A 27,652-nucleotide genomic window follows, 5' to 3' on the forward strand; every position below is an offset into this window, starting at 1 on the left:
GGTCAGACAGTGTGGGAGGTGCTGCAGCTGGCAGTATTGCAGCCCTTTGTGAGTGTGTGTGTGCATGCATGTGTGAGCAAATGTGTGTACATAGTATATGTGTGTGCACTCATGAGAATGCGTGTGTGGTATATGCGTGTGTGTGTGTGTGTGAGTGTGTGTGGTAGTTGTGATGTGTATATGTGAGTGTATCCTTCCCCTTGGACAGTAATCCTGTCCAAAGCAGGATGGCCAGTTCCCATCCTGGGCCACGTGGGACACTGAAATTTGGGGTAAACTCTTTTTTTTTTTTTTAAATAAATTTATTTATTTAGTTGTTTGTTTTTGGCTGCGTTGGGCCTTCGTTGCTGCATGCAGACGTTCTCTAGTTGCAGTGAGCGGGGGCTACTCTTCGTTGCGGTGCGCGGGCTTCTCATCGCAGTGGTTTCTCTTGTGGAGCATGGGCTCTAGGCATGGGGGCTTCAGTAGTTGTGGAGCGTGGGCTCTAGGCATGGGGGCTTCAGTAGTTGTGGCGCGCGGGCTCAGTGTTGTGGCATGCGAGCTCTAGAGTACAGGCTCAGCAGTTGTGGCGCACGGACTTAGTTGCTCCATGGCATGTGGGATCTTCCCAGACCAGGGTTCGAACCTGTGTCCCGTGCATTGGCAAGTGTATTCTTAACCACTGTGCCACCAGGGAAGTCCCTTGGGTACACTCTTAAAAGTGAGTATCAAGAAACACACACCATTAGGAAGTAAGTGTATGACACTGTGATTGAAAATGGTATTGAGCCCAGCAGGATTAGGGCTTTTTTTTTTTAACCATGACTGAGTAAGTTTAAGCTTCTCTTGGAAGAAAAAATGAGCAAGAATAACCAAGAAAATTTTTAAAGAGAAAAGCCTTGAGTGGGACTTGATGTATTAGATGAACAAAAACATGTTTCAAAGCCAGTCATTAAAACAGTGAATCTTGGGGCTTCCCTGGTGACACAGTGGTCGAGAGTCCGCCTGCTGATGCAAGGGACACAGGTTCGTGCCCCGGTCCAGGAAGATCCCACATGCCGTGGAGCGGCTGGGCCCATGAGCCATGGCTGCTGGGCCTGTGCGTCCGGAGCCTGTGCTCCGCAACGGGAGAGGCCACAGCAGTGAGAGGCCTGCGTACCGCAAAAAAAAAAAAAAAAAAAAAAACCACAAAAAAACAGTGAATCTTGGGAGGAGTCAATACCCGAATAGCTAATCCAGAAACAGACCCTAATGTGTATAAAAACAGTTGGAGAAAATACACGTAAATATTTATCTGACCCATGGATGGGGAAAGATTTTCTAGTAATTAAAGCAAAGGTGAAAAATACAAATAAAAGATTGGTATATGTGACTCCAGAAAAAGTCTTAAAAGAATTAAAAATCTCATATCATGAGTACAAATGAAGGGCAAACAGTTAAGGAAAAATATGTATTTACTTATTTGTATGTATATAAAAAGATTTGTATTTACATAACATTTTTTTTTAGCAAAGAGTGAGTTGCCTCAATATGTCAAAAGCTCTTAGAAATCAAGTAGAAAACAGTAACCAACCCAACAGAAAGATGGGCCAACAATAGATATAGTCTACAATAGAGAAGATAGAAATGGCCATTAAATGTATAACTGTCCCACCTCTGAATCAAACACTCAAAAGAGCTGCAAGGTTTTATATTAAACCTATCAAACTAACAAATTGACTAAAAGTCAGCATTTGCAGCAATGGGGCAGTTTTCTCCCTGCAGGTGAGAGTAATGTGGTGGGACCCCCTGTGAGGCAGGTGCCCTTTGACCTGCTCTTCTGCTTCTCTACTGTCATTGTCAGAAAATAACCTCAGCCATGTGAGAGTTCATTTGAGGATTTTATCACAGCCTTAGTGTTTTATGGCCAAATGTTGGAGTCCACCTGAATATTCCACCCTGGGGAGTGTCATTTATATCATCCTTAACGGCAGGAAGTACTGTGGCTTCCAACTGTTATTTCTGTCAAAGATTAAAGATATGAGGGAATTCTTGTAATCAAATCAGATAGATAAATAAAAAGATAAAGAACAAGGTATAGTAGAGTGATATCAACAAAAATGGCAGAGAAGGGAACTCCGAGGGCCTGTCCCCTCAGAGAAACACCCCAATAAGTTGAGAACTGTAAGAATAAACTTTACTGGAACTCTGGAGAATAGTCTGAGGTTTGCAGTAACCAAGTGAGCGCAGAATCAAGAAAAAGGGGCTTAACCTGGTAGGAGAGCTTTGTGGTGCCGTAGCTCAACCTTAACTCAGCTGTGCCCTCGTCTCCCGCGTGCTGGTGGTCTGAGGTTGACAGCCTCGTTCTGATGTTCTGCTGTGGGCTCCCCGTTCCGGAGGGGGCCGAGCAGACCTGTCCCCAAGGAAATATGTTGTGACCTGTCTGGGAGTTCCCAGAAGGAATAACACAGGGCACTTGCCTTTTTTACACCTTACTTGGAACTAACTCTCTAAGGGTGGAAAAGTAGCTGTGCAGAGGGTGTTCCTCAAAAGCACTGAAGGCAGATGGAAAGGTGCTACCTGCGCTCTCCCCACCCCGGGTGGAAGGTTCCAGCTGGGGTCACCAGCAGATGTGCCGGAAGCCTGGGGTGAAAAGCCTGAGAAGGTTCCTCTGGGGAATAAGATTTTGAAACAGCTACCCGGATTGGTGAGGAATCTGGAGAAAGCCACACAGATGCCCGGAGCTCCCCCAGGGGCTGGGTACGGGGTTCCTCCTGGTGGGATGAGAATGACTGAGTTACATGGAAGCGATGGTCATACAGTACTAAATGCCACTGAGTTGTGCACTTTAAAGTGGTTAACTTTAGGTTATGTTATGATCTTAACCTCGATATAAGAAAACTGTAATATTGTCATAGAAGGGGATTTAAAAACAAAAGCCTGGGTGCACACTTACCCATACAGGAGAGGAAGCCGGATGCAGTGAACACAGGAATGCTGGGGGTTTGTCTGGTGATTAGCCCCTGAGGACTTCAGTGACTGTTGCCAGTCCCTGCAGTGACCTTACATAATCCTAGTAGACCGTGGTGTGTGCGTGGTCGGAAGGGCCTGCGGGCGAGGCCGTGATGTTCTAATAGTGGTGGGATGACATGCGGGGGACCAAGGGAAATGGCCAGAACCAGGACCCGGACCACTTGGCCTCATCCCCAGCCTCTGAGTGAGTGGGCCCTTCACCCGGCTGTCGTGCGGTGGGTGCAGGGGTGTTGGGGTTACGGGCCTTGGGGAGCTCCTGTCCCTACCTGCCCTTCCTGTGGTGGCCCTTTGGTGCTGACTGACCGGGCGGCTTTGGTGGCTCTTGCTTCCAAATGGATTCGTTCTCCCCCTGGGACAGCTTCCCCCACCCTGTGAGGAAGAGGGGCACAGGATGGAGCCCAGAGAGTTGGGTTGAAGGTGCCTACTGACCCTGTGGTTCCTTCCAGTGTCGCCTTGGTCCCGTCGTTGGCTTCCTTCTGGGAGGGGATGGAGCCAGCCTGGGTACCTGGCGCTGAGTGGGGTGGGCTTTGCGCCTGGGCCACCCACGTGCTCTGACCCATCTCACCCACTGGGCCTTTCCAAGTGCCCCTTGGAGAACTCCCCTTCCCTTTCCACGCTGACTGCCTGCCCTCCCCAACACTCGGTCAGAGGCTCCTGGTCTTTCCCCTTGTCCGTCCCTGAGGGCAGTGCCAGCCATGAGGCCCCCATGTGGGAGGCCCAGGTACCCTCCCCTGACCTGCAGCCAAGGGGGATGGCACAGGGCTGGCTCTGTGCTGCCTGGGGTGTGCCATCCAGAGGGGTTGGGCACTGCTCTGCGTGCCGCCCGTCCCCGAGAGCCCCCTCGAGGACTGGCCTCAGGTGCTGGGCTGCCTGCTCCTCCAGGAGTGTCCCCGCAGCTGCATCTGTGTGGAAGCACCGGCCTAGGCATTGTGATGGAGCTCAGGGAACCAGGGCCTGGGCCTGCTTGCATGGGAGATCCAGCGTGCCAAGGCTTGCAGGCACCAGCTCTAGCATGGGGCAGCTTGCCTGCATGGATTTGCTCTGCCTGCCACCTGCAGGACCCTTTCTTGGGTTCCCTACACCCGGGGCCCTGTGCCTGCTGAGCCTGGACGCCCCGGGGGCTGGGGGGATGGCTTAGTCCTCACTCAAGAGCATCTCTCTGCCTGGGCCTGAGTTAGGGGTCCCTTAGGTCCTGATGGAGAGGTGCCTGTGGTCACCCTGTCCTGTCTGAAGGGGGTCATGTTTCAACAGGAAGTTGCGTCAGAGGGTTTTGTAGATGCGGCAGACGGCGCATCCACATCCGATGAGCTGGAGGCTGCTAGTTACTCTGCCTGCAAAAGAAGAAAAGAGGACGCAACCCCGTTTGAGGTCCCTGACGCGTGGTCTCCAGACTCTGAGCAGGTAGTTTGCATAAATAGTGGCACACGATGCCTCCCGCCAAGGCTTGCATGAAACTGAGCCCCACACCGTCTCTGATGCTGAGGATGGCTGGTGGGGAGGTGCTTTTCACTCCTACCTGGGCTGGTCTAGGAAGGAGCCATGCCTTTAGGTGTCAGCTCTTGTGACTCTGAGGATGTTCTGATAACATTGAATTCCAGCTTTACTGTATGTGGCCCCCTACCCCACTTTTCCATCCATCTTTTAATTTCTTGTGCAGCTATCTTCTTTGGTTCATGGGAAAACTTACCCCAAAAGCCCCACAGGCCATACAGATTCTCTTCATGGAAGAGAGCGGGGGGGGCCTGGGTTTTCCGTGGGAGCTGGGACCAGGCTGGTGGGGGTCAAGGGCCGAGCCTCTGCTGGGGCTTAGAGAAAACCCCCAGTCTCTGCAACTGCCAGCGCCTGAGGTTATGGGCTCGTGTTCTGAACCCCGGTTGTGCAGAGGAAGCCCGCTAAATTTAGTCTCTGGTTTCTGGAAGTTCAAATCCTGACTTCTTTCATTTTCTATAGCATTTGTGAGTCTTGTGGATTTCACGAATAATATCAAAAGTGAAACTAGCTAATATATGTAATGGAAGTATTTTTGCTTATGAGGAAAATCAGTGAGGCTTCAGACATTGAAGAGTGATGTTTGTGGTGTTTAACTATCAGTCTTTTACAGAGTGGTGACTTTTTTCCTGAGTAAGATGGCCATTGATTCATTTAACAAAGATTTATTTGAGCAGCTGCTGCCTGTGGGGCACTGGGTGCTCGGTGTGAGGGGGAAGCATGTAAACCAGGTGTGGTCTTGCCTCTGGGCTTGGGTCTGTTGGTTAGTTAAGAACAGAAGCACCTTGGGAATTCCCTGGCGACCTAGTGGTTAGGACTTGGTGCTTTCACCTACTGGGGCCGGACTTCAGTCCCTGGTTGGGGAACTGAGATCCCACAAGCCATGTGGCACAGCCAAAAACAAAAACAAAAAAAGCAAAAGCACCTTGTAGGGCTTCCCTGGTGGCGCAGTGGTTGAGAGTCCGCCTGCCGATGCAGGGGACACGGATTCGTGCCCCGGTCTGGGAAGATCCCACATGCCGCGGAGCGGCTGGGCCCGTGAGCCATGGTCGCTGAGCCTGCGCGTCCGGAGCCTGTGCTCCGCAACGGGAGAGGCCACGACAGTGAGAGGCCCGCGTACCGCAAAAAAAAAAAAAAAAAAAAAGCACCTTGTAAATACAGCGGACATCAGGGTGCGAACACTAACAGAAAATGGGGGTGGGGTGGGTGGAGAACCCCTTCATGATCTACACAAACAGGAAAACCAAACTGCAAATAGATTTTCCCAGAAGGAAGGTTTAATATCGTAAAGATGTCAGTTCTCTCCTCAGATGTATACATCCAATTAGCCAATTAATGTGTAAAAGTAGTATTGTTCCCAGTGGGTTTGTTTTTGTTTTTGTTTTTGTTTTGAAATAGATAAAAGACTCTAAAGTCCATCTAGAGTATAAATTGGCAAGAGTTCCTATAAAGAATGTAGAAAAGTAGAACAATAAATGGGAGATTTGACATCAAAATGTATCATAAGCTATAAACATAGCAATATAACATCCTAATGGAGTAACAGAGACCCATCAGGGAGGGTTGACGTAGCACATCCAGACGCAGATGTGAGCATTTATGGCAGTTGAGCACGTGATAAAGGTGGCATCATGTATCAGAGTAAAGTTGTGTTAAGTATGGGGTGTTTGAACTGTGGCTCACCATTTGGAAAAAACGGTTCTTTACTCATACTAAACACTAAAATATATACCAGCTTGGTTGACCATTTTAAAGTAAAATACACCCTAAAAGTTCTTGTAAATATAGGTGACTATTTATAAAACTATATAGATATTCCTAAGGCTCACCAAAACAACCCCTTAAATGCCGATAGGGGCACAAAAATATTCCAGATTCTGAGTTAGAGGAGACCATTCAGCAATAACGTGGAAAAGCAGATGGCTAGAAAACATTTGCAACATGTGACAAAGCGTTCACAACTGGAATACCTAATCAATTCTCTCAAAGAAATAAGACATCCACCCACTAACAGAACAATGGGTAAAGGACATAAAAGGCAGTTCCCAGGAGAAAGAGATAAGTGGGCAGCAAATGTGGGATAGTTCTCCTGGAGGGGTGATCACAGGAGAGCACATGCCCACTGCCCAGAGGCTGCCCTGTTGCCTCTCAGATGGGTGGGGTTTGGTTTTATTTATTTACAAATTTTATTATTATTTTTCAAATTGAAGTGTAGTTGATTTGCAATATTTCAGGTATACAACAAAGTGATTCAGTTATATATATATTACATATATATATATTCTTTTTAAGAATCTTTTCCATTATAGGTTATTACAAGGTATTGACTATAGTTCCCTGTGCTGTATAGTAGGTCCTTGTTGTTTATCTGTTTTATATATAGTAGTGTGTATCTGTTAATCCCAAATTCCTAATTTATCCCTCCCCCACATTTCCCCTTTGATAACCATATTTGTTTTTATGTCTGTGAGCCTATTTCTGTTTTGTAAGTAAGTTCATTGGTATCATGTTTTTAGATTCCAGGGTTTTGGTTATATTAGAAAGAGGGTTTGGGCTGGTGGCTGCTGCCACAGGTGTGGTGACATCCCCAGTCTGCTCTTGGGGGCTGGGGTGTGGTCTGGGGTCTGCGTGATGGGCTGTTATCATCATGTCACCCTTTCTCCCAATGGTTGTCTTCCAGGAACTGGGTCACGTCCCTCCAGGGGTCCATCTTGCATTTACTGCCATCTTTACACAGCCACACCTCCCAGGCCCTCCTGGTTCTGCAGGGTCGCCTACCTCACTGTGGTGTGTGCTTCCTTGTTCTTTCCCTGCCGACAGCGCCCTTCCTTCTAGAAGGCAGACCTGATCCATGTTCCCTGGGGAGGGCGGCTGGCACCTGTTCATGAGGTCAGAAACCTCCCACCACCTTCTGTCTTGACCAGAAGGCATCTGGTCACACACCTGTCACAGAGGGGTCCTCCTGTACTGTGCCATGAATGATACAGGAGCCCTGAGGATGCTGTGGCCCAAGTATATCTACCAGAGCCTGACATCTTATGCACCAAAGCTGTTAGAACATTGACTACCTTGACTTATTTGGGGCTTCTGTAAAAAGGAAACACCCTACTTGGAAGTTTGAGTATTTTAACCATTAGAAATCTTTTGGTTGCAAATAATTGAAACCCAGCTCTGGTTAATTAATACAATAAAGGGAATCTGTCACACATGTAACTGAGAAATCCTCAGGTAGACCTAGCTGCATGCGAGGTTTAATCTGGGCACCTAGATGATATTCCCAAAGTCCGGGTATCTCTCTGTGTCTTTGCACTGCCTTCCTCATGTCAGTTAGCTCCTTGGCCTCTCAGTAGCAGTCTCCACCACTGTGGACCCTTCCACAGTTATCCACTTCCCACTGCATCATTCAGGGGACAAGAGAATGCCTCCTTCAGGGGCTTCCAGAGAAGAAAGAAGAAGCGTCTCTTTCCCAGGGGAAGCTCTCCTCAAATCTCAGTGGCTGTGATTGGAATACATACCCATGCCTAAAGCAATCACTGTGGCCAGGGTGGTATGCTGACCCTGCAGCTGGAGTAGAGTTAATCCTACTTGAGCCACTGGGCTGAGAACGGGAGGTTCAGGGGACCATTTCCTGGAGTGGGGGAGTGGGAGCAGGGCGCCAGGCAGCTGGCGGGGCAGGGATGGTCCAAGCACCTCTCCAAGGCTCCGGAACTGGTCCAGTCAGGCTTCCTCAGCAAATCCAGGAATCGTGTGGTTCCCTTAGTAGAGATTCTTGTCGGACTGTTTCCTGATGGCCCCTCACTTCCTCCTCGGCATTCCCTACTATGGAGTCTTGGTTCCCTTTTGCAGTTGGCTAGCGTCTAATTGAGAGGCCGGCCCTGGTCCTAATGATACCTCTAGTTGGGATAGGTCAGGCTGGGGGTCAACCTGATCTTTCTAGTTCTCATCCCAGTTTCTTTTCTCTTGCTGCTTCTGCAAAGCCCACCTTATGTTTGTAGACAGACCCGCACCCCGCTCCCCCCACCAAAGCACTGCCCACGTGTGTCATCCCAGTTCTACAAAAGCGGAAACTGAAGCTGAGAAAGGTTACTTAGGTCTGGAGACGGTGAGAAGAAAGGCTGCAGAGATGGAGCTCGGGCAGTGCCTGTTTACTAGAAGGAAGTGTTTGATCAAATGCCAGGTGGAAAGGTGACACTCTCCTCAGCCCTGCCGTCCTCCCTGAATTGGCAAAGCACTTCCTGTTGAAACCGTACTCCTTCTCGGATTGGACTCGAACCCAGCTGCACCTCAGATTGGGTCTTGAACCCACGATCCCTGACTTAGGAGGGGACTCGGACCCACTGTCTTTTAATTGAAACTGCTCACCTGGTCTCAGGACTTAATGAAACTCAGGTTCTTTTGTCTCATCACAGAGATAATTCAGCATGAGGCAAAGCGATAGACAAAGAGTGAGTTTGTTAGCATAGGACACTTGTGACAGATACAAGTGGGCAGGCAAGGGAGCGCAGCCCCAAGAACAAAGGACTACATTTTTATAATCAAAGAAAAAGTGGGGAGGGGAGAAGACCACCTTCTTCCTCATTTTTGGGTAGACATCAAGGCTTACATCATTAGTTCCTCCTTTGACCCTATATATGGTCTAACGGGGACAATCATGGCACTATTTAAATCATATATGTGTTAGCAAAAGGATGATGACATACACTAAAATATTGTAATTCATCTAAGGTTTCACTGTAGTGTCCTCTTTCACCTCGTTTCTTCCCCACCCCCCTCACCTATGCTCCTGTCTTGACTACATGCAGAAATGCTACTCTTCGGGGACCATTAACTCCCTGACTTCAAGTAACAAGATTCAGACCCCATATCTATTGTCTTGTGTTTTAACTATCAGGACTTGTGGCTTGAGTGTTCCTGGTGCTTGGATGTGCCTGGTTTTCCTTCAAGGTAGCGCAGATTATTGCTAGGTTGCTGGATTCTCTTCTTGAGTGGTCATTGGCTTGCAACAGTTTCCTAAGCTCCCTTAAAATTCCTTTTTTGTCTTTAATCCCCTAGTGGGATTTCTAAACTAACTTTAATTATTCTACTCTCTCCCTATCACTATCAGTGCAGATGAAGGCAGAGGACCCTTGGGAATTGGGGCAGAGCTAGTGGGCCCACTTAGCCTCCAACACGTCAGCTTTTGTCAAGCAGCTTCACTGACTTTCTGTCCGACGAGTCAGTGTTCCCACCTGTCACCCCCGCATCCTGCCATAGGTACCATTTCAGGGTCCGCAGCACCACCCTTCTGTGTGCTCCTGACCCAGCACTCAGGCGAGTGAACGAGGCTGGCCTGCCTTCCCCCAGACTGAGGTCTCCTCTCTGCTCTCCCTGTATGGGAGGCCTTTGTTCTTTTGATGAAAAAACAAACTGATGCTCATTATAAAATCAGAGGTGTATTCTGACCAAACCCCCCCGCCCCTAAGAAGTAGCAAACTTGTTTTTTTCTAATTAATTCTCTTTGGGCAGGAATAGAAATAGCCTTTATATAGAGCTGGCGCAGTGTAGCTTTTTTTTTTTTTTTTATAATGTTGTACATTCTTTTTTTATAAATTTATTTATTTATTTATTTTTGGCTGCATTGTTGTTGCACGCGGGCTTTCTCTAGTTGTGGCGAGCGGGGGCTACTCTTCGTTGAGGTTCATGGGCTTCTCATTGTGGTGCTTCTCTTGTTGTGGAGCACGGTCTCTAGGCACGCAGGCTTCAAGTAGTTGTGGCCCATGGGCTCTAGAGCACAGGCTCAGTAGTTGTGGCACACGGGCTTAGTTGCTCCGCGGCATGTGGGATCTTCCTGGACCAGGGCTCGAGCCCATGTCCCCTGCATTGGCAGGCAGATTTCTTAACCACTGCATCACCAGGGAAGCTCCCGCAGTGTAGCTTTTGAATTGAGATGTAATTGGTATTGAGTGAAATGCACAGGTCTTCAGGGCAGAGCCCCCTAGATGTTCTCCTGTGTGTACAGCTTCGTCACCCCCACCAGATCCAGAGACAGGACATTGCAGTCCCCAGAAAGCTCGGTAGCATCCCTTCCGAGTCAATAAACTCTTCATTTAAAAAATGTTTTAATTAAATATTATGCCCACCATAAAGAGCACGTATAACCTAAATGCAGGATTAACTAAGTGAATACTCATCCCCTACCATCCATTGTAAACATGGGCAACTATTGGGGTCTCCTCCCAACCGCCCCCACCCGCTGCCCACACCCAGAGGTCGTGACCCAGGTCCGTGCATGCATTCCCAATCAGCAGTGTTTAGTTTTAGTGTGCATATTCCTGACTAATGCGGTCAAAATGACAGACCACAGTAATTAGGAATACGTAAATATGTAACAAGTATCATACATATAAACTTGATTTTTGTCAAGGAAAATTTTAGACTTTAGCCTCGAGCCTTGCTATATGGCAGGCATGCCAGCAGCCTGAGATCTGCCAACATCCCAGTCCTGTCTATAGACCTGTGAGGGGGCCGGGTACTCACGTGCCCCCGTAGACGTGTGTTGAGAGAACTCTAAGTCACCTGTGCAAAATCTAAATCTCATTCTAAGGGTTTTGAAGCAGCTTATGGAAAGAATAGTTAGATAAGGGTAAGAAAAGGAGAAAGCAAGGTAAAGGGGTGAAAGGCAAATTGGAAATCAGAAGTCAAAACCTTTCGTTCTTGGATCTGATCACAGAGCCGACTGAGGGGTATGGGGTCCCAGGGGGAGAGGAAACATGCTGGTGCTGCAGGGAAACACGGGACTTTCCAAGAAATTTATTTAATGAGACAGAAGTGGTTAGGCACCTATAGGGGGTCAAGGGTTGTTCTAGACACTGTGGATGCAGCAGTGAAGAAAACAAGGACTTCCTTCCTGGAGGGGAGAGAAAATAAAGGCATAGTTAGTTGACAGTGGCTAAGGAGGGAAATAAAGCAGATGCGGGACTGTGAAGGTTTGCTTTCCGACTGAGGGTGTCCGGGTCGTCTGCTGAGGGGTGTGGGGCAGAGGACTAAGGGAAGGAGGTGTCTGCGGGAAGACAGAGCCTGAGGCAGGAGGCGCCCTGCTCGTATAGCTGGTGATGACACGAGAGGTCGGTGGTACTTACGGATTCCAGGAGGGGGGCCACGTCCACAGGGCCCCACGGGAGGGAGAAGGAGCAAGGGGAGAACGTGGCCCAGAGCCTGCCTTGTGGGGAAAGGCAGGCAGGTTTGAGCAGGTTTAGGTTTGGCTGGTTTGAATATTCTTTGTGGGCTCTGGGCTGTAGGGTTGTTTAGCTGTCCTGTACTTGGCCCTGCGGTGATTTAGGGCAGGGAATGTTGGCTTGGAGGGAGAGTTTGATAAAGGAGGTGGGGGGCAGGGCTCCGTGTTAGTTGGTTTGCAGATGAAAGATCTGCTCAGATCTTTCATCTGCTCAGAGAGATCCCTCTCTCTGGGAATTGGCTAGCCCTGGGAGGGGCAGTCTCTCCAGGATTAGCAAGGCCCCTCCGAATGCCAGAGCATCCTAAAATACAGAAAGTAAAAAACAGGATTAATACTGGAGGCCAGGGGATGAGTTTAGCAGGCAGTGAGGGCCAGTCATGCAGGGTCTTCCGGCCACACGTATGCTTTGATTCTGGATGGGCAAGTCAGCATATGAGGCAGCCTGTGGCTTTGGCCACCTTCAGGTGTGTAGGACCCGGGAATCTTTGCTGAATGGATGAAACCGCCTTCATGGCCTTTGGTGGCTTTCAGACTCAACCTGCACCTCTTCCCTGGGAAGCCTGCGAGTCCTTCCAACATGCTAAAACCATCTGTTTTTAGTCTTTCTCTCCTACTAAACCATCAGCTTCATGGGGGAGGAACGTATCTTACTTTCTTGTTCCATGCGCTTAGGACAACGTTCCAGGTTCCTTGGTAAATCAGTGTAGAACTAAGCGACTTGATTTAAGCCAGCCTCACGCTGAAAAAGGAGGAGATTCTGCAAAGGGCTTGGGGTCTTGGGGTCCGCACACAGCTTTCTGCTGGTCTGAGCTGTGGTTCCCAGTGAGGTTTCATGTCAGGACCACCAGGAAAGCTAATGGAGATGCTGGTGCCCATGCCCCCAGGCCAGTCGGATCAGAGTTGGGCGCCTGGGGTAGGGAGCTGCTTGGTCCTCATGCTCACAGAGCACGCCTGGTCTGGCAGCAGCAACATGGAAATGTAGAACCTTGGGTCCTCCAGACGTGCTGAGTCACCATCAGTATGTTGGCAAAATCTTCAGAGATCTGTACGCCCTGGAAGCTGGGGAAGTGACTGCCTCGAATGACCTTTCTTAAGCCTCTTTCTACTGCGATGTTAGCGAGGGTCAGTGTCAGGCTGGGAAATTGCCATCCAGGGTGGCCTGTGTGTCGTGTTGCTTGTTTCGAGCAGATGGGCACGAAGTTTGGTCAGGATTCTTGGAGAAAATCTGGAAGCTGACCCAGAACAAGGGCTGCCCCACTCCATGTGCAGAGAAACCCCGAGGCCTTCCGTCTCCGTCTCCCTCTCCCTGGGACTCAGCCCAGGCATGGGGTGGGACAGCAAGGCCTGGGCCCACACCAGGCTTCAGGGGGGTCACGGGTTACTAGCACTTAATGAACCAATCAATACTTGCTCCAGAGCGGGATCCCCAGGCGTGCAGGGCATCCATCCCCATGGGGTCCTCAAAGGGTCCTGCCACACCTGCTTCTCACAGGCTCCAGCTCTGATTCTGAAGTTGAGGACTCTTGCCTTTGAGCAAGGATCTCAGGCAGAGGTGTAACATGTCAGTGCGGGTGCAAGAAGGAAGTACTTAGACTTCTGTTCATTTTTCTGTCTCTATTTTGTACATAATACGTATATGAAGTATAATGTGTGGGGACCTGTACCTGCTTTCTAACATTTGAAAGCCATCCTTAAAGGATGTCCCATGGGAAGGAATTCCATGTGAGGGTCTCAGCTTGGATTGGACAGAACGAAGCATGTGACCATCACTGCTCCCCACTCGTCCCTCAACTCTGTTCACCACTCCCATTCACTTTGTGTCTCAATTTCATTCTTTCCAAGGTAAAGAAATGGTAGATTTAACAGATGTAAGGTGGTTTGGTCGAGCTAGACTTGACGTACTTCAGAAATTGAAAGGAAATTGGAGGAGAACATTGGTGAGAGTATAGTAAACCTGAGAAGTAACATGAGTGTCTCTTTTTCTGTTTAGAGGAAAAGGAGTAAAAGAAAGAAAAGGAATCAGAATGCTTCCACGTCTGCAGAGCTGGATTCCTTGTCCCCGTCTCTCTCGGGCTCCTGTAGTCTGAGTTCGCTTGCAAACCCTGAGCTCCAGGCCACAGCCCCACCCCAAAGCCCAGCTCAGCAGGGTGGTCCCACCCACCAGACAAGCCAGCCCCCAGGTGTGGGCAAGACGCCGCTGGAGGCTGTGGGCTGCCCTCTGCAGGGCCAGGTTGCGAGAGGAGCAGAAGAAGCTACAGACGCCGAGTCTCTGAGCAGCCCGGTACCCCAGGACCAGACTCTGGGAGGAGCCTTCCCGGAAGGGAAGGACCAACACTCCCCGAACCCCTCCAAGGGCAAAGGCCTCCCCACTTCTGCCAGTGAAGGCCATCCTAGGGAGAAGGATGCTACTCAGGAGCTCCCACTTCCTGAGCCAAAGGGGGACCACTCCAAGCCCGGGAAAGAGCCGCGGGCCACTGGGCAGCAGGCCAGGGCCCCTGCCTCTGGGGTGAGTTGTTAGGGGAGTGACGACCGGGGTTGGCCTGCTATGTCTCGACACCTTGCTGTGCAGTGTGGTTCTGACAGTACTTCACTGTCTGAGAAGGGTGTCCACTGGCACTTGCTCCCTGGGAAGGGGGGCTGTGGAAGGGGCTGCCCTTCCACCCCGAGCTGCTGACCCCTGTCACTGGGCTGGTGGCATATGCTTACCCTACGCCACTGAGTCAGAGTTTCCCTGTCCATTTTGTCCTCTTGGCCCTGACGTTTTGGGGTCTTTATTTCTTCCAGTCAAGTGTTGCTGCAGCTGAGCCAGCTGGTGCAGGGAAAAGAGTTGGGAAAGAGGTTAAAAATCAGACTGAGAAAACGAAACAGCTTCCCACAAGCGTCCCTGCTTCCCGAGACAACCACCAGGTAAAGCATCTCGTTCCTACCTGGTCGGCTTTCCAGGAAGCCGTCCCCGTCCTTGCTGTCTGCCCCATGGGCTGCTCCTTTTGGCCCCGTTCCTTCCACAGCTCAATTTAATCATTTGGTGAATACGTGTTAGGTGCTGGGGGTGCAGCCTAACATTTGAAATGAGACCAGCTCCTGCCTTTTGGAGCTCACATTCTAGTGGGGAGAAAGACAAAGCGAAGTCAGGCTGTGAGAAGTGCCGTGGAGTGAAGTAGGGCGAGGGGCTGGGGTTTTGGAGGTGGGTGCCAGGCAAGGCCTTCCAAGGAGATCTGAAAGAGTGACAGGCGAGCCACGTGGCTGTCTGGGGACGTGCAGAGGCCTCCAGGTAGAGTGTGGTGGACCTGTTCAGGGAGCAGCAGGAAAGAGGGGCCGTTGACAGTTGTGCGGAGAGGAGTCCTGGGAGGCTGTGGTAGGTGGACCAGAAGGCATTCGAAGGTTCTGAGCAGGGAAGGAATATGACCACTCTGGCGGCTATGAGAAGCATCCCCTGTTGGGGGCAAACGTGGAGGCTGGTCATCAAGACTGGGGTTTGGGTGCTTGTTCCAGGAAGCTGCAACCAAGGACAAGATGAGTGTTTCTGGAGGAAAAGCAGATGAAAATGAGAAGGCCAAGCCGAAGGACCCAAAGAAGCCAGAGGGGAATAACAGAAATAATGCAGCCGCTGTGAAAAATGAGAGGGAGCAAAGGAACCAGAGGGAGAGTGCACACAAAGCTAAGGAGTGGTGGGTGTGACCTGGCTCGGGGCGGCACAGGCCTGGTCCCCACCCTGAGCGGGGGCTGGAAGGGGCCACGCCACCCCAGAGGAGATTCCTACATTGCCCTTTTGTTGAGTCTTGGGGGAAAGGGGAACACTCAGGAGGCAGGCAGTGGAGGGGCACCTGTCCCAATTCCTTGCTCAGTTGAAATGCTCCATAATATGGTCCCTGGGGTCCCGGAGGCAGCACAGGCCTTACAGAAGTCAGGAGAGAGGCTGTCATGTCCCAGAGTACTCAGCCACCCTCTCCTGCCACAGCCCTCAGCCCCTCGGAGCTGGGCAGAGATCCGCCCCCCACCCCGCGCCCACTGTCCTTCTCCACTGTAGAGGGAGAGCCAAGGGCACCCACACGGCAGATAGCCTGTCTGAAGTGTGGATGCTCTTGCACTTTGTTGGGGTGTGTGTTAGTGCACAGCCAAGAAACAAGGATCCTGTGTGCACACGTGTGCCTGTGTGTGTGTGTGTGTGGTGGGGGGTGTGTGCAGAGAGGTAGACAGATCCAGATCTAATCAGTGTTTTCCTCCGTGGCTTTCCCCCAGCCCACTGAGCTCCTTGGAAGGAATCACGGTGTACTTCCATGCAATCATTTCAAAACATTTCCAGTTCAACCCCAGCCAACACAAAGTGTTTGTCAGGGGCGGAGAAGAATTTGGGAAGCCCAGATGGAATCATGATGTTTGCGAGATGCACTACACCAAGTGAGTATATCTCAGTAGGCCTGTAAGGAAATGTACAGAACATCCAGTCTTTGAAATATATTGAAATCATAATTTTGATCAAGTTGATTAATTCTTAGAACTTTGGGAAGATGAATATTTCAAACAACTCTTCCCTATAATGCACTTCTTTGTCATACTTCACCTTGGCCCGTTTTCTGTCTCTGCGTGAAAACCGTGCCTTGTTCTGGAAGCATCCTTGCGGTCAGCATCGATTTATAGCTCTGGGTCTGCACTCCGTGCTGTGTTTGAGAAGAATGAAGATTTCTGGGAGAGGATTTTTGGATAACAGGCTAGTGTCCTGTTTATTCACAGAGACCTACATGAGAACGGGTCCCTCGTTGAAGGCAGCACCATCATTTCTAAGCAGCACCTGGATAAGCCCATTCCATACAAGTACGTCCTCTGGCGAGGCAAGGGCCCCGTGGAGTATGAGGTCATCTACAAATGTCAGCAGAAGGAAGGCGAGCACGTGAACCGCTGTCTCCATGTGAAATCTTCCCTTCTGGGCTCGGGAGGTAAGCCTCAGGCTGGGCTCCTGATCGGAGCTCTGAAGACTGGACGTTCCTCCTGGGGATCAAAGGCTTTCCTTGGCCCGTGTGGGTCCTCTTTGCTTGGCATTGGCTCTGCCCTACCCCCCAGCTCTATGTTCCATAAACCTGAGCTTGGAAGCATGTTTCTGATCAGGTTGGCTTAACCACTCACAAGAGTAAACAAGGGAAAGGATTTCTACTAAGGGAAAGGAGAGAAGATAGAGCCGCTGGGAAGTAAAGGGACTGGGGCCTAGGGGGGCAGCAGTGAGCAGGGGGCAAGGGCAAGGGAAACAGGGCTGCCAGGACCACAAGCCCTTCCCAGATTTCCAAATGGCGACTGTGAATAAGACATCCAGCAGAAGCCTTCAAGGGCTGGATCCACTGCCCCCTGCTGTCTGTCATAAGTGTCACTCTTCTATTTTCTTTTTTTCACTTTATTCTGTTTCTCTTTCTCTTGTCTGTTATCTAATTCTTTTTTCTGTGCTCTGTTTTCTACTCACTGTATGCAGTGTGTGTGGTGTTTGTGTGTCAGGTGTGTGTGTCCTGTGTGCATGTGTATTTGTGTGTGTGTGTACATGTGCGTGTGTTCTATATAGAGAGTCTATATGGGTTCTACTTTTAGGAACTTGCTTAGATCTTCTTTGTGGCTGACTTCTTGGTCTGTCATAAATATTCCATGTATGCTCAGAAAGAATGGATAGTCAATTTTGTGACTCAAAAGCTGTATGTATATCTATTAGATAAAGCCTGTTGAATATTAAAGTCCTTGTTTAAAAAGATCCATCTGTCAGCTTTTGAGAGAGATGTTCCAGTCTGTCACCAAGACCAGGTGCTTTGTTTATTTATTTATTTATTTTATTATACTCATGACTTGTGTGGGTTAGGAGTTTGGATGGAGCACAGCAGGGCTGGCTGGTTTCTGCTCTCTGATGTCTGGGGCCTCAGCTAGGAAGGCCTGAAAGCTGGGAGTGATTTGCTGGCTGGGCTTTGGAATCATCTGGAGGGGTCTTTGCAGTTGATGCTGCCCGTGGCTGGGACCTCTGTTGGGCTGACAGCGATTGAGGTCAGTGGGGCAGGTGCTTGGTTATTTTGAATTGGCCCAAAGAGACAGAGAAGAAACTAGAGTCATGCTCTCTTCTTAAATGTGCCCAAGTGTTGACTCGATCGCTTCCAAAAGACTCTATTCTGTATGGGCTGACCAAAGAACAGAGCCCTGCGCTACTTTCTGGTTTTGCCCTGTACTTGCTGGATTATCCAAACTCGCTGTTTCCATGCTTGAGGTGACCCCTCATCAGACAAGAGCTGATGCTGATCTAATCTTGCGGGAGGAGGTGGTAGTGATTTGGGATAGCAGGTCCCATTTGCTCTTATATAAGAAGCACTGCCTTAGTCACTTCAGATTTTATCTGGCTGGGTCCTGGTACTTAAGCTGTCAAACCAGATAGAGATGCACTTTTTAACACAGAGACAATCATTTTAAAGTCCATTAAAAAGATTTTCTTTCCCTTCCCTCCTTCCCTCCTTCCCTCCTTCCCTCCTTCCCTCCTTCCTTCCTTCCTTTCTTTCTTTCTTTCTTTCTTTCTCTCTTTCTTTCTTTCTCTCTCTCTCTCTTTCATTGAAGTATAGTTAGTTGTTGTGTTAGTTTCAGGTGTACACCAAAGTGATTCAGTTATATATATATATTTTTCAGATTATTTTCCATTATAGCTTATTATAAGATATTGAATATAGTTTCCTGTGCTATACAGTAAATCCTTATTGCTTATCTGTTTTATATGCAGTAGTGTATATCTCTTAATCCTATACTCCTAACTTATCCCTTTCCCCCTGACTTTCTCCTTTGGTAACCATGTTTGTTTACTATGTCTGTGAGTCTGTTTCTGTTTTGTAAATAAATTCATTTGTATTATCTTTTCAATTCCACATACAAGTGATATCATATAATATTCTTCTTTCTCTGTCTGACTTACTTCACTTAATATGATATTCTCTAGGTCCGTCCACTTGCTGCACATGACAATATTTCGTTCTTTTTTAATGGCCGAGTAATATTCCATCACACACACACACACACACACACACACACACACACATATAAATAATGTTTTCTTTATCCATTCATCTGTTGATGGACATGTAGGTTACTTTCATGTCTTGGCTATTATAAATAATGCTGCAGTGAACATTGGGGTGCATGTATCTTTTCGAAATAGAGTTTTCATCTTTTCTGGATATGTGCCCAGGAGTGGGATTGTTGGATCATATGGTAGCTCTATTTTTAGTTTTTTAAGGATCCTCCATACTGTTTTCCGTAGTGGCTGCACCAGTTTACATTCCCATCAGCAGTGTAGGAGGGTTCCCTTTTCTCTACATCCTCTCCAGCATTTATTTGTAGACTTTTTGATGATGGCCATTCTGACCAGTGTGAGGGGATACCTTATTGTGGTTTCGATTTGCATTTCTCTAATAATTAGTGCTGTTGAGCATCTTTTCATGTGCCTGTTGGCTATCTGTATGTCTTCTTTGGATAAATGTCTGTTTAGGTCTTCTGCCCATTTTTTGATTGGGTTGTTTGTCTTTTGATATTGAGTTGTATGAGCTGTTTGTAATTAAACAGATTTTTAGGTTGTAGATTAACTCAGAATTGCCAACTAACTTTATTTTCAGATGCTTTCTTAATCGTGATATCGTTCTAGTGTTTTTCAATAATTATACTTTGCAAGCTTTTTTAAAAAATGAGTGTTAAAGCTTTTTCCTTATTGTTGTACAGGCACTTTAACTGCCTACTTCTTGGTGTGGGCCATTCTATTTAGATGCCCTGTTGGTAGGTTGACATTGGAGCTCCCTGGGAGATGGTACCCTGGTCAGTTGGGTTAAATCAGGAGTTTTAAGCAGTAAGGTGGTCAGTCATAGTAACCAGTGGAAGGCCTGATGGGAAGGCCAGGGAGGGCCTTTGTTGGCTTCCGAGGGTCTGGAGGTCACTGCTTGAGCCCAGGTGGGGAAGTGCCCCAGCCCCTGACATCATCAATGCAGGTGATTTGGGAGGAGTGTCTGGAAGGCACTCTTGTTGATTGAGAGAAGTTTTGTGCTTTGTTTTATTTGGTGTGGTGGTGGTTTATGTTAAATAAATGTAGTTTTCATCAGTCCCAATAAACAGAGAGGTGACTTCCCTCCCCTCTTCCTCCTTCTAAGCCTCCTGTGAGCGCTCTCATTAGTAGAACCCACTGTGGCAAGGCAGGCAGAATGGAGGTTCTGGGCTCCAGCCCTGTGACATGGGGGAGACCCAGATGGCAGATGTGTGTGCTAGTGGCAGAAACAGCCATCACTAGCACTCTATCCCTTCCAGTGCCTTTTTCCTCATGCTGTGTTTTGCCTGAAACTGATTCTGCTGTGTCTGCATTCCTTGCCTACCCTCTTAGCCTCTTTGCTTTTGTCCCAACTCTTGCTGTTTGCTCTCAAGTTCAACTCTTGCAGCCCTGTCTCTGTTTCGCTGGACTGTTGTTGGTTTTTTTTTTTTTCTTTCCATTCAATGTGATCATCATTTTTTTTTTCTTTTGTCCGTGCCGCATGGCTTGCTGGATCTTAGTTCCCAGACTGGTAATCAAACCTGTGCCCGTGCAGTGGAAACGCGGAGTCGTAACCACTGGACCACCAGGGAATTCCAAATCTAATCATCTTTAATGGGTGAATTTAGCCCATTGGCATGAATTGAGACTGTCAGTGGAAGACTCACTTTTGACAAATAATCATGTCTTCTCTCTCTACCTTGTTTCCTTGTTCTTTTTTGTACTTTTTCTAACTTTTGGATTTTCTTTCTCTTTTCTCTGGGGGTTTGGAACTTAAATATTTTATTTCTGTTCCTCTAGTAGATTCTTCAAGACCAAGACCATTAATGTCCCTCCCTGTCCCACCGTCCCAGGGTCGAGGGTATCCCATGCCCAGGACACTGACTGGCACTCCCTTCACCTCCACGGCACTGGCCATCCCAGGCCAGCAGCTCTCACTCACCTTTTGTCTGGAAGAGCGTTTTTATAAAACCGAGAGAGAGCCATTGTGTCCCCCACCTGTGAGGGACATATGAAGCAGGAAAAGCTTCCACAGGAGGTGATGCCTGAGTTCAGATCCAAACAGTGATTCCAAGTTATCGCTGGGCAGGGCCAGGATGGGGCAGGGATGGGTGAGTGGGGACTTCCAGCAAAGACAGCAGACTGCACAGTGAGGAGAGGAGGCCTGTTCAGAGGCTGGACTTTCATGGCTGTTTTTATGCACTTGTGTTGCCTCTGGTGCCTTACTGACCTCTTTGCCTTCTAATTATTTGACAATTGATTTTCCTGGGTTTTCTAGGTCTGTACTCTTATCATTTCAGCTGGTTATAAGAGCAGCCATGGGTTCAGCCCTTACCCCATGTTGAGGGCTGTTTTGTCTGCCATGTGACCTGTACCATCCTTCATGGAGTGGGCACCATGGTTCCCAGGACAGAGGAAATGAGCACTTGCACCAAGTAACATACCAAAATGGTGCACAAGTGCTAGTGAGGGATGCAGTTTCAGTATGAAATTTTTGACCTCTGTGTGATCATTTTCTAAGGAACTCATGTACCAATTGTGCTGAACCATCTAGTTCGACAAAGACATGTTTCAAGTATTTTCAGGGCAGCTGAATCGTGTGCCTCACTCAATTCACTGTAGGGTGTCCAGGTTACTTGTCCTAAACAGCCGTGCTCCACCCAGGGGCCAGGCCCCATGTTGTTCATCTGTGGATGGGTACCTGGATGGAGCAAGTGTTGGCTGCCTTCCATTCACCACGTTCTGTGATGTTCCTGTCTTTCTTCCCTTCCTTGGCTCCTTCATCCTATTTCTTCTGGTCAAGATCAGCCTTCCAGGGTGGAGTATCCAGGTCTAGTGGGTTTTGATCCTCCTAAGTATAACATTGCTCTTTTAATCTTAGACTGGCACCAGTACGACGATATAATTTGTAGGAAGCCCCCTGGGAAGTTGCAGAAATGGGTGGATTATCTAACAGATGGTACAAGGAAAGACTTGGTGAAAGGGAAGCAGATCGCGGCTATGGTCATGCTGGACCGCATCTTCAGCATCCTCGAGACCTGGAATGCCATCAATTTAAAGAACTTTTTCACCCAGTTCCAGCAGTTTTATTCTGTCATTCGGGTGCCCATGATCTATGAAGGAGAAGAACAGCTGTGGAGCACTCTGCAGTACGAAGAGAAGGAGGTACCAGGTCTCAGGGGTGTCAGCAACAGCTCCCTTCTCTACCTTCTGGGTACTCAGCATCACCCCACCTCCTAGTGGCCAGATGACCCCTAGAATCAGTGGACCAGGTGGATGGGGGCAGGATATTTCAGTTCCTTTTCTTCTAGTGCCACCTCTAGGGAATTCTTTGTCCTCCCCATTTTCTTCCTCCTCCCACCTCCTCACCTGGCCCCATCTCCACCACTGGTTCTACCTCCTCACCTGCCCCCCACCTACTGGTCCCACCTCCTCACCTGCCCCCCTTCCCCACTGGTCCCACCTCCTCACCTGCCCCCCTTCCCCACTGGTCCCACCTCCTCACCTACCCCCCCGCCAGTGGTCCCACCTCCTCACCTGACCCCCTCCCCCACTGGTCCCACCTCCTTACCTGCCCCCCTCCACCACTGGTCCCACCTCCTCACCTGACCCCTGCACTGGTCCCACCTCCTCACCTGCCCCCCTCCCCCACTGGTCCCACCTCCTCACCTGCCCCCCTCCACCACTGGTCCTGCCCCCTCACCTACCCTTCCCCTCCACCACAAGAAGGCTGGCGCCCTTCACTGCATCTCCACCTGCTCTGTGGTATGGCTTAGGCGTTTTTGAGACAGACCTGGAGCCACACCTGAGATGACCAGTATACCCTTATAAGGCTCAGGACCCCCACTTGATAGCCCCTCCATCGTGCTGAGGTCTCTGGATGTACCACTGGTGGCACCTCCCGAGGACCCAGGGGGAGGGGGATGCTCAGGGTTTAGTGGGGAGGCAGGGAGTGGGTGACCCCTCCACAGAGGCTTCCCTGCCCAGCTGATGGGGAAGTAAGCATAGTGATGGGCAGCTTCTGACCCCTCTGGTGGGTTCAATACCAGTGGTTCTGTATCTTCTTTTTCTCCTGGGAGCAGGTGAGAAAGCACCTGTGGGAATGTTTGACAAAGAAAATGGCACCATTTCTGGAAATGAATGGGGACCCTCTGCCTGAAGACTGCCCAGTGAGGAGTAAATTGAGAATGGGCCTGATTGTCCTTTTCTCAGTGGAAAAATTTCACTTTCTCTTATCGGAAAGTGACCTGAGCTCGCTCTGTTACCTCCTTTGCTCGAATGCCAGTTCACCAGATGCCCTTCGCAAGGATCTGATCCACATCCTTGAAACATCTCAGAGGTAGTGTGTGTGTGTGTGTGTGTGTGTGTAAAGATTTTCTAGCTCTCTAATGGTTTTTATCTGATCATAAAAAAAAAGTGCTTGTCAGAGAATGGGTGAAAACATGCAAGAAATAAAAACTACCCGTAATTTTACTACTCACTGTTGTCATTTCAGTGTTTATCCCACTAGCCTTTTTCTAGCCTATGTACTATTTTTCATTTTATTACATATTCTCTTGAATACCCTGCTTTTGAGCAGCTTTAAGGTGTATCATGACTCAGCCCCACGTGCGTGTATTTGGGAAAGGGGTCATGGTAAGACAACGAAGCTGGACTTGAGGATGTTTGTGGAAGTACTGTGGATGCTCTCCCCGTGGCCTCTGCAGCTGCCGTGCCCAGTTCACGAGCCAGAGCGTCACTGCGCTGGGCCCGGAGCACTCGTGGTGTGGAGGCTGCGGCCTGTCTTGAAGGCACTCACGTTTCACTGGGTGGAGGCACTGCCCCAGAACCCTCTGATGGTCCCAAGGTCTTTTTTCTGGAGCTGTTTGAATTGAACTTGAGGGTAGTATTGGGCAGCCTTCTCTGAGCAGTCAGTCTTATGGGACACCTGCCTTGTGGTTTTACAAATTTAAAACACCCAGTTAAACCCTGTTCATTTTGAAAGAGAGAAAAAATGCTGGCAAATGTACAAGTGTTTCCAGGTCTTAAGAAACATCCGTGTTTTGTGATTGTAGGGAATATGCCATGTATTATTTATAGGCTCCTTCCTTACATGTAAAATGTTGCTTTATATGTAGATTTACTGTCGCCAGATGACCTGGATTCAAGCCCCAGCTCTGGCACAGGGGGCCTTGCATAGATCACATGCCTCTCTGAACCTCTGTCTCCTCCACTGTCAAGGAGGATGGAAAGATGCCACCAGGAGTTTGCTCTGGGGCTTCGAAAGGGCCAGTTCAGTGCCTGATGCTTTTTGGGGGTGCCGAGGGGGCCCCTGAGGTTTCTCCCTGATCTGGTCACTCTGTGCTCAGGCACCCGGAGCGCTCTTATCTTATTGCTCTGTGTGAGGAGCTATCCCTTCCCTGGTGGGTGTTGGACCCCTGGGGCTGGCCTGACACTGGCCGTGCTGGGCTCACGTGGGGTCTCTGTTCCCTTTCTAGCTGGCGAGCATCCATGGTAAACCTGTGCCAAATGTGCATGGACAAAAAGGTTGACCGTTGGGTGTGTGCCCTGCCTGTGCTGCACCACTGCATGGACCTGTCCCCACCAGCCCAGGACTCAGGCATGCAGCCCGAGGACACCTGGGCAGCCCTTGAAGGCATCTCCTTCTCGGAGTTTCGGGAAACAAGAGAAGATCAGTAAGTTACAGACCTGCACTTCTGTATGTAAATCTTGGAATCATAACTCTGCTTCCAAGATCTCCAGTGGACTTTTAGTACCCACTCATTCCGCTTTTAATGACGGAAGTAATGTATCACTTCTTTTATTTTTTATTTTTCTTTTTTTTTTTCTTTTTTTTTGTGGTATGCGGGCCTCTCACTGTTGTGGCCTCTCCCGTTGCGGAGCACAGGCTCCGGATGCGCAGGCCCAGCGGCCATGGCTCACGGGCCCAGCCGCTCCGCGGCATATGGGATCCTCCCAGACCGGGGCACGAACCCGTATCCCCTGCATCGGCAGGCGGACTCTCAACCACTGCGCCACCAGGGAGGCCCAATCACTTCTTTTAAAATTACTTCTTTAAAGATTTTAGGGGATTTCCCTGGTGGCTTAGTGGTTAAGAATCCGCCTGCCAATGCAGGGGACACGGGTTCGAGCCCTGGTCTGGGAAGATCCCACATGCCGCGGAGCAACTAAGCCCGTGCACCACAACTACTGAGCCTGCGCTCTAGAGCCCACGAGCGACAACTACTGAGCCTGCGTGCTGCAACTACTGAAGCCCACGTGCCTAGAGCCCGTGCTCCACAACAAGAGAAGCCACCACAATGAGAAGCCTGCACACTGCAACGAAGAGTAGCCCCCTCTCCCCGCAACTAGAGAAAGCCCGTGCACAGCAATGAAGACCCATCGCAGCCAAAAAATAAATTAAATTAAAAAAAACAAGAATTTTAAACAAGCAAGAAATACAAAGAAAAATACAAAAATGGCCTGCAACCCCAGAGATACTCATTGCTGTTAACACTTTGGCCTGTGTATTTGCAGGGTTTTGTCCAAATGTTGATATGTGGATGCTTTATATGCTTAAAAATCAACCACAAAAGATAGATTATGTATTTTTCTTTATTTTTCTTAGTTTTATTGAGATATAATTGACCTATAGCACTGTATAAATTTAAGGTGTACAGCATAATGATTTGACTTACATCACGAAATGATGACCAACGATAAGTTTAGTGAAACCTCTATTATTATCTCATAGGTGCAAAATTAAAGAAATAGAAAAAAAATTTCTCCCTTGCGATGAGAACTCTTAGGATTTCCTCTCTGAACAACTTTCATATATAACACACAGCAGTGTTCATTATATTTATCATGTTGTACATTATATCTGTAGCATTTATTTATATCTAGAAGTTTGCACCTTTTGTCTGGTTTCATGCAATTCCCCCCTGCCCCGCCTCTATGATAGATTATTTATTCTCTTTTATCCTGTTTTCCAACCTTCTTTTTTTCATTTAGCAGTATATTGTGAACGATTTTTTTTTTGCCAGTAAATATACACCTACTTTTGTAATGACTGCTTAGTGTTGCAAATTTTATTTAGCTGGTTCTCTGTGCCTGGACACTTGGATTATTTCTGCACTTTCGCTTTGTAAGCATGCTTTGATGCCCTTCTTTGTAATTTTCCCTGTCCAATTATTTCCTCAAGATAAATTCCTGAAAGTAGAATTTCACAGGTCAGAGGCTTTGCACATTGTAAGTGCACATCTTGAGGTAGTGAAGTACTATTTTGAGGCAAGGAAAGATTTCTTAGAGAAGACACAGAAAGCACAATCCATAAGAGAAAAATGGTAAATCAAATTTAAGTACAAAAGCAAAATAAAAAATACAAATTCAGTACAAAAAAATTAATACTAACACTTATTTCCAAGCACAGATAACATCCCCCATTTACTTTATTTTTTGTCAAAGAAACTATTCCAAGTCTCATCTGCCCTCCCTGCCCCTAGTCCAATAGGATCTAGCCTATAGGTGTTTAGGGATTGAAATAGTGAGTGAGCTGAATTAAGTTATTGCTTCTTCACTATTATTGGAACATTTTGAAATTAAAGCCAAATTAAGATTATTTATATAATTATATATATTTTAAATGCCCTTCAAGGGGCATTTATCTAGAAGACTGACTATCTAGAAGAAATTTAGCTGGAGAATGACAAACATTAGCATTGGTCTTAAAGATGGTGTCTTTTAGGCAAAAGTGGCCTTTAGTATATAGTGAAGCTTTATCCATCCATATGTTTCGCGTAGCCTCTGTCGCTTCTGTGGCACACAGCTGTATTTACCTTCCCATTGTCATCTTTTCGGGTCTCCAGGACAGTGTTACAGAACAGCATAATTTAAAGACCTTCCCCGGACTGGGTTTGCGTAGACTGTTTGATCCAGGGCACTTGCTTATTCGCGCATCAACATGCTTAGTTCATAAATTATTGCACCCACAATGGAAAACAGTATCAAAAGTTAAAAAAAGAACTGCCATAGGATTGCCATAGGATTGCCAGCAGTCCTACTTGTGGGTATGTAGCCCAAGGAAATGAAATAAGTATCTCAAAGAAGTATCTGTACTCCTGTGTTCATTGCAGCATTATTCACAATAGGCAAGATGTGGAAACAACCTACGTGTCCATCAACAAATGAATGAATAAAGAAGCAGTGGTGTGTATATGTGTGTGCATGTATACATATGTATGATGTATATATACTTGTGTATATCATCATATATATGTATATATGATGCAGTATTCAGCCACCAAAAAAAGGGAATCCTGCCACTTGCAACACATAGATGGACCTTGAGGGCATTATGCTAAGTGAGATAAGTCAGATAAAGACAAATACTGTATGATATCACTTATATGTGAAATGTAAAAAAGTCAAACTCACAGAAGCAGAGAGTAGAATGGTGATTACCAGGGGCTGGGAGGTGGGGAAAAGGGGAGATATTGGTCAAAGAGCACAAACTTCAGTACTCTGAAGACAAATTAATTCTGGGGAGCTAATGTACAGCATGGTAACTATAGTTAATAATACTGTATTGTTTACTTAGAAGTTGCTAAGAGAGTAGCAACTTTTAAATGTTTTCACCACAGAAAAGAAATGGTAACTATATGACACAATGGATGCAGCTATCAAGTAATGCTATGGTGGTAATCATTTTGCAATAAGAAAGTGTATCAAATCAACACATTTTACACCTTAACCGTAACACAGTGTCATATGCCAACTGTATCTCAGTAAAGCTGGAAAGTGCTTAATTTTTGGTGGATTCTTTTATCATTGTGATAAAATATACCTAACCTACACTTTACCATTTTAATCATTTTAACAGGATTCTTTTTTTTTTTAATTTTTTTGCTTTATAACAAATTTAGTCAGTTATACATATACATATGTTTCCATATCCCCTCCCTTTT

The 27,652-nt window shown here is 47.9% G+C and overlaps 1 protein-coding gene across 5 annotated transcripts in view; it reads left to right on the forward strand.

Moving 5' to 3' along the window:
- The window catches only part of RNF213 (ring finger protein 213), a 116,116-nt gene that overhangs the window by 11,115 nt on the left and 77,349 nt on the right, over window positions 1-27,652 (forward strand). For 4 of the 5 annotated variants that reach the window (XM_081220626.1, XM_081220628.1, XM_081220625.1 and 1 more), the window contains exons 4-12: window positions 4,243-4,392; window positions 13,683-14,198; window positions 14,477-14,599; window positions 15,185-15,360; window positions 15,932-16,090; window positions 16,424-16,626; window positions 21,589-21,872; window positions 22,790-23,046; window positions 24,185-24,382. In XM_081220626.1, the coding sequence (XP_081076752.1) occupies window positions 4,243-4,392; window positions 13,683-14,198; window positions 14,477-14,599; window positions 15,185-15,360; window positions 15,932-16,090; window positions 16,424-16,626; window positions 21,589-21,872; window positions 22,790-23,046; window positions 24,185-24,382 (2,066 nt within the window). The remainder of the gene's footprint in view (window positions 1-4,242; window positions 4,393-13,682; window positions 14,199-14,476; window positions 14,600-15,184; window positions 15,361-15,931; window positions 16,091-16,423; window positions 16,627-21,588; window positions 21,873-22,789; window positions 23,047-24,184; window positions 24,383-27,652) is intronic. The other variant, XM_081220629.1, reaches the window with a different exon arrangement.

Source organism: Mesoplodon bidens (genome assembly GCF_964165515.1).
Source record: "Mesoplodon bidens genome assembly, chromosome: 19".
In the NCBI taxonomy this organism is placed as follows: domain Eukaryota; kingdom Metazoa; phylum Chordata; class Mammalia; order Artiodactyla; family Ziphiidae; genus Mesoplodon; species Mesoplodon bidens.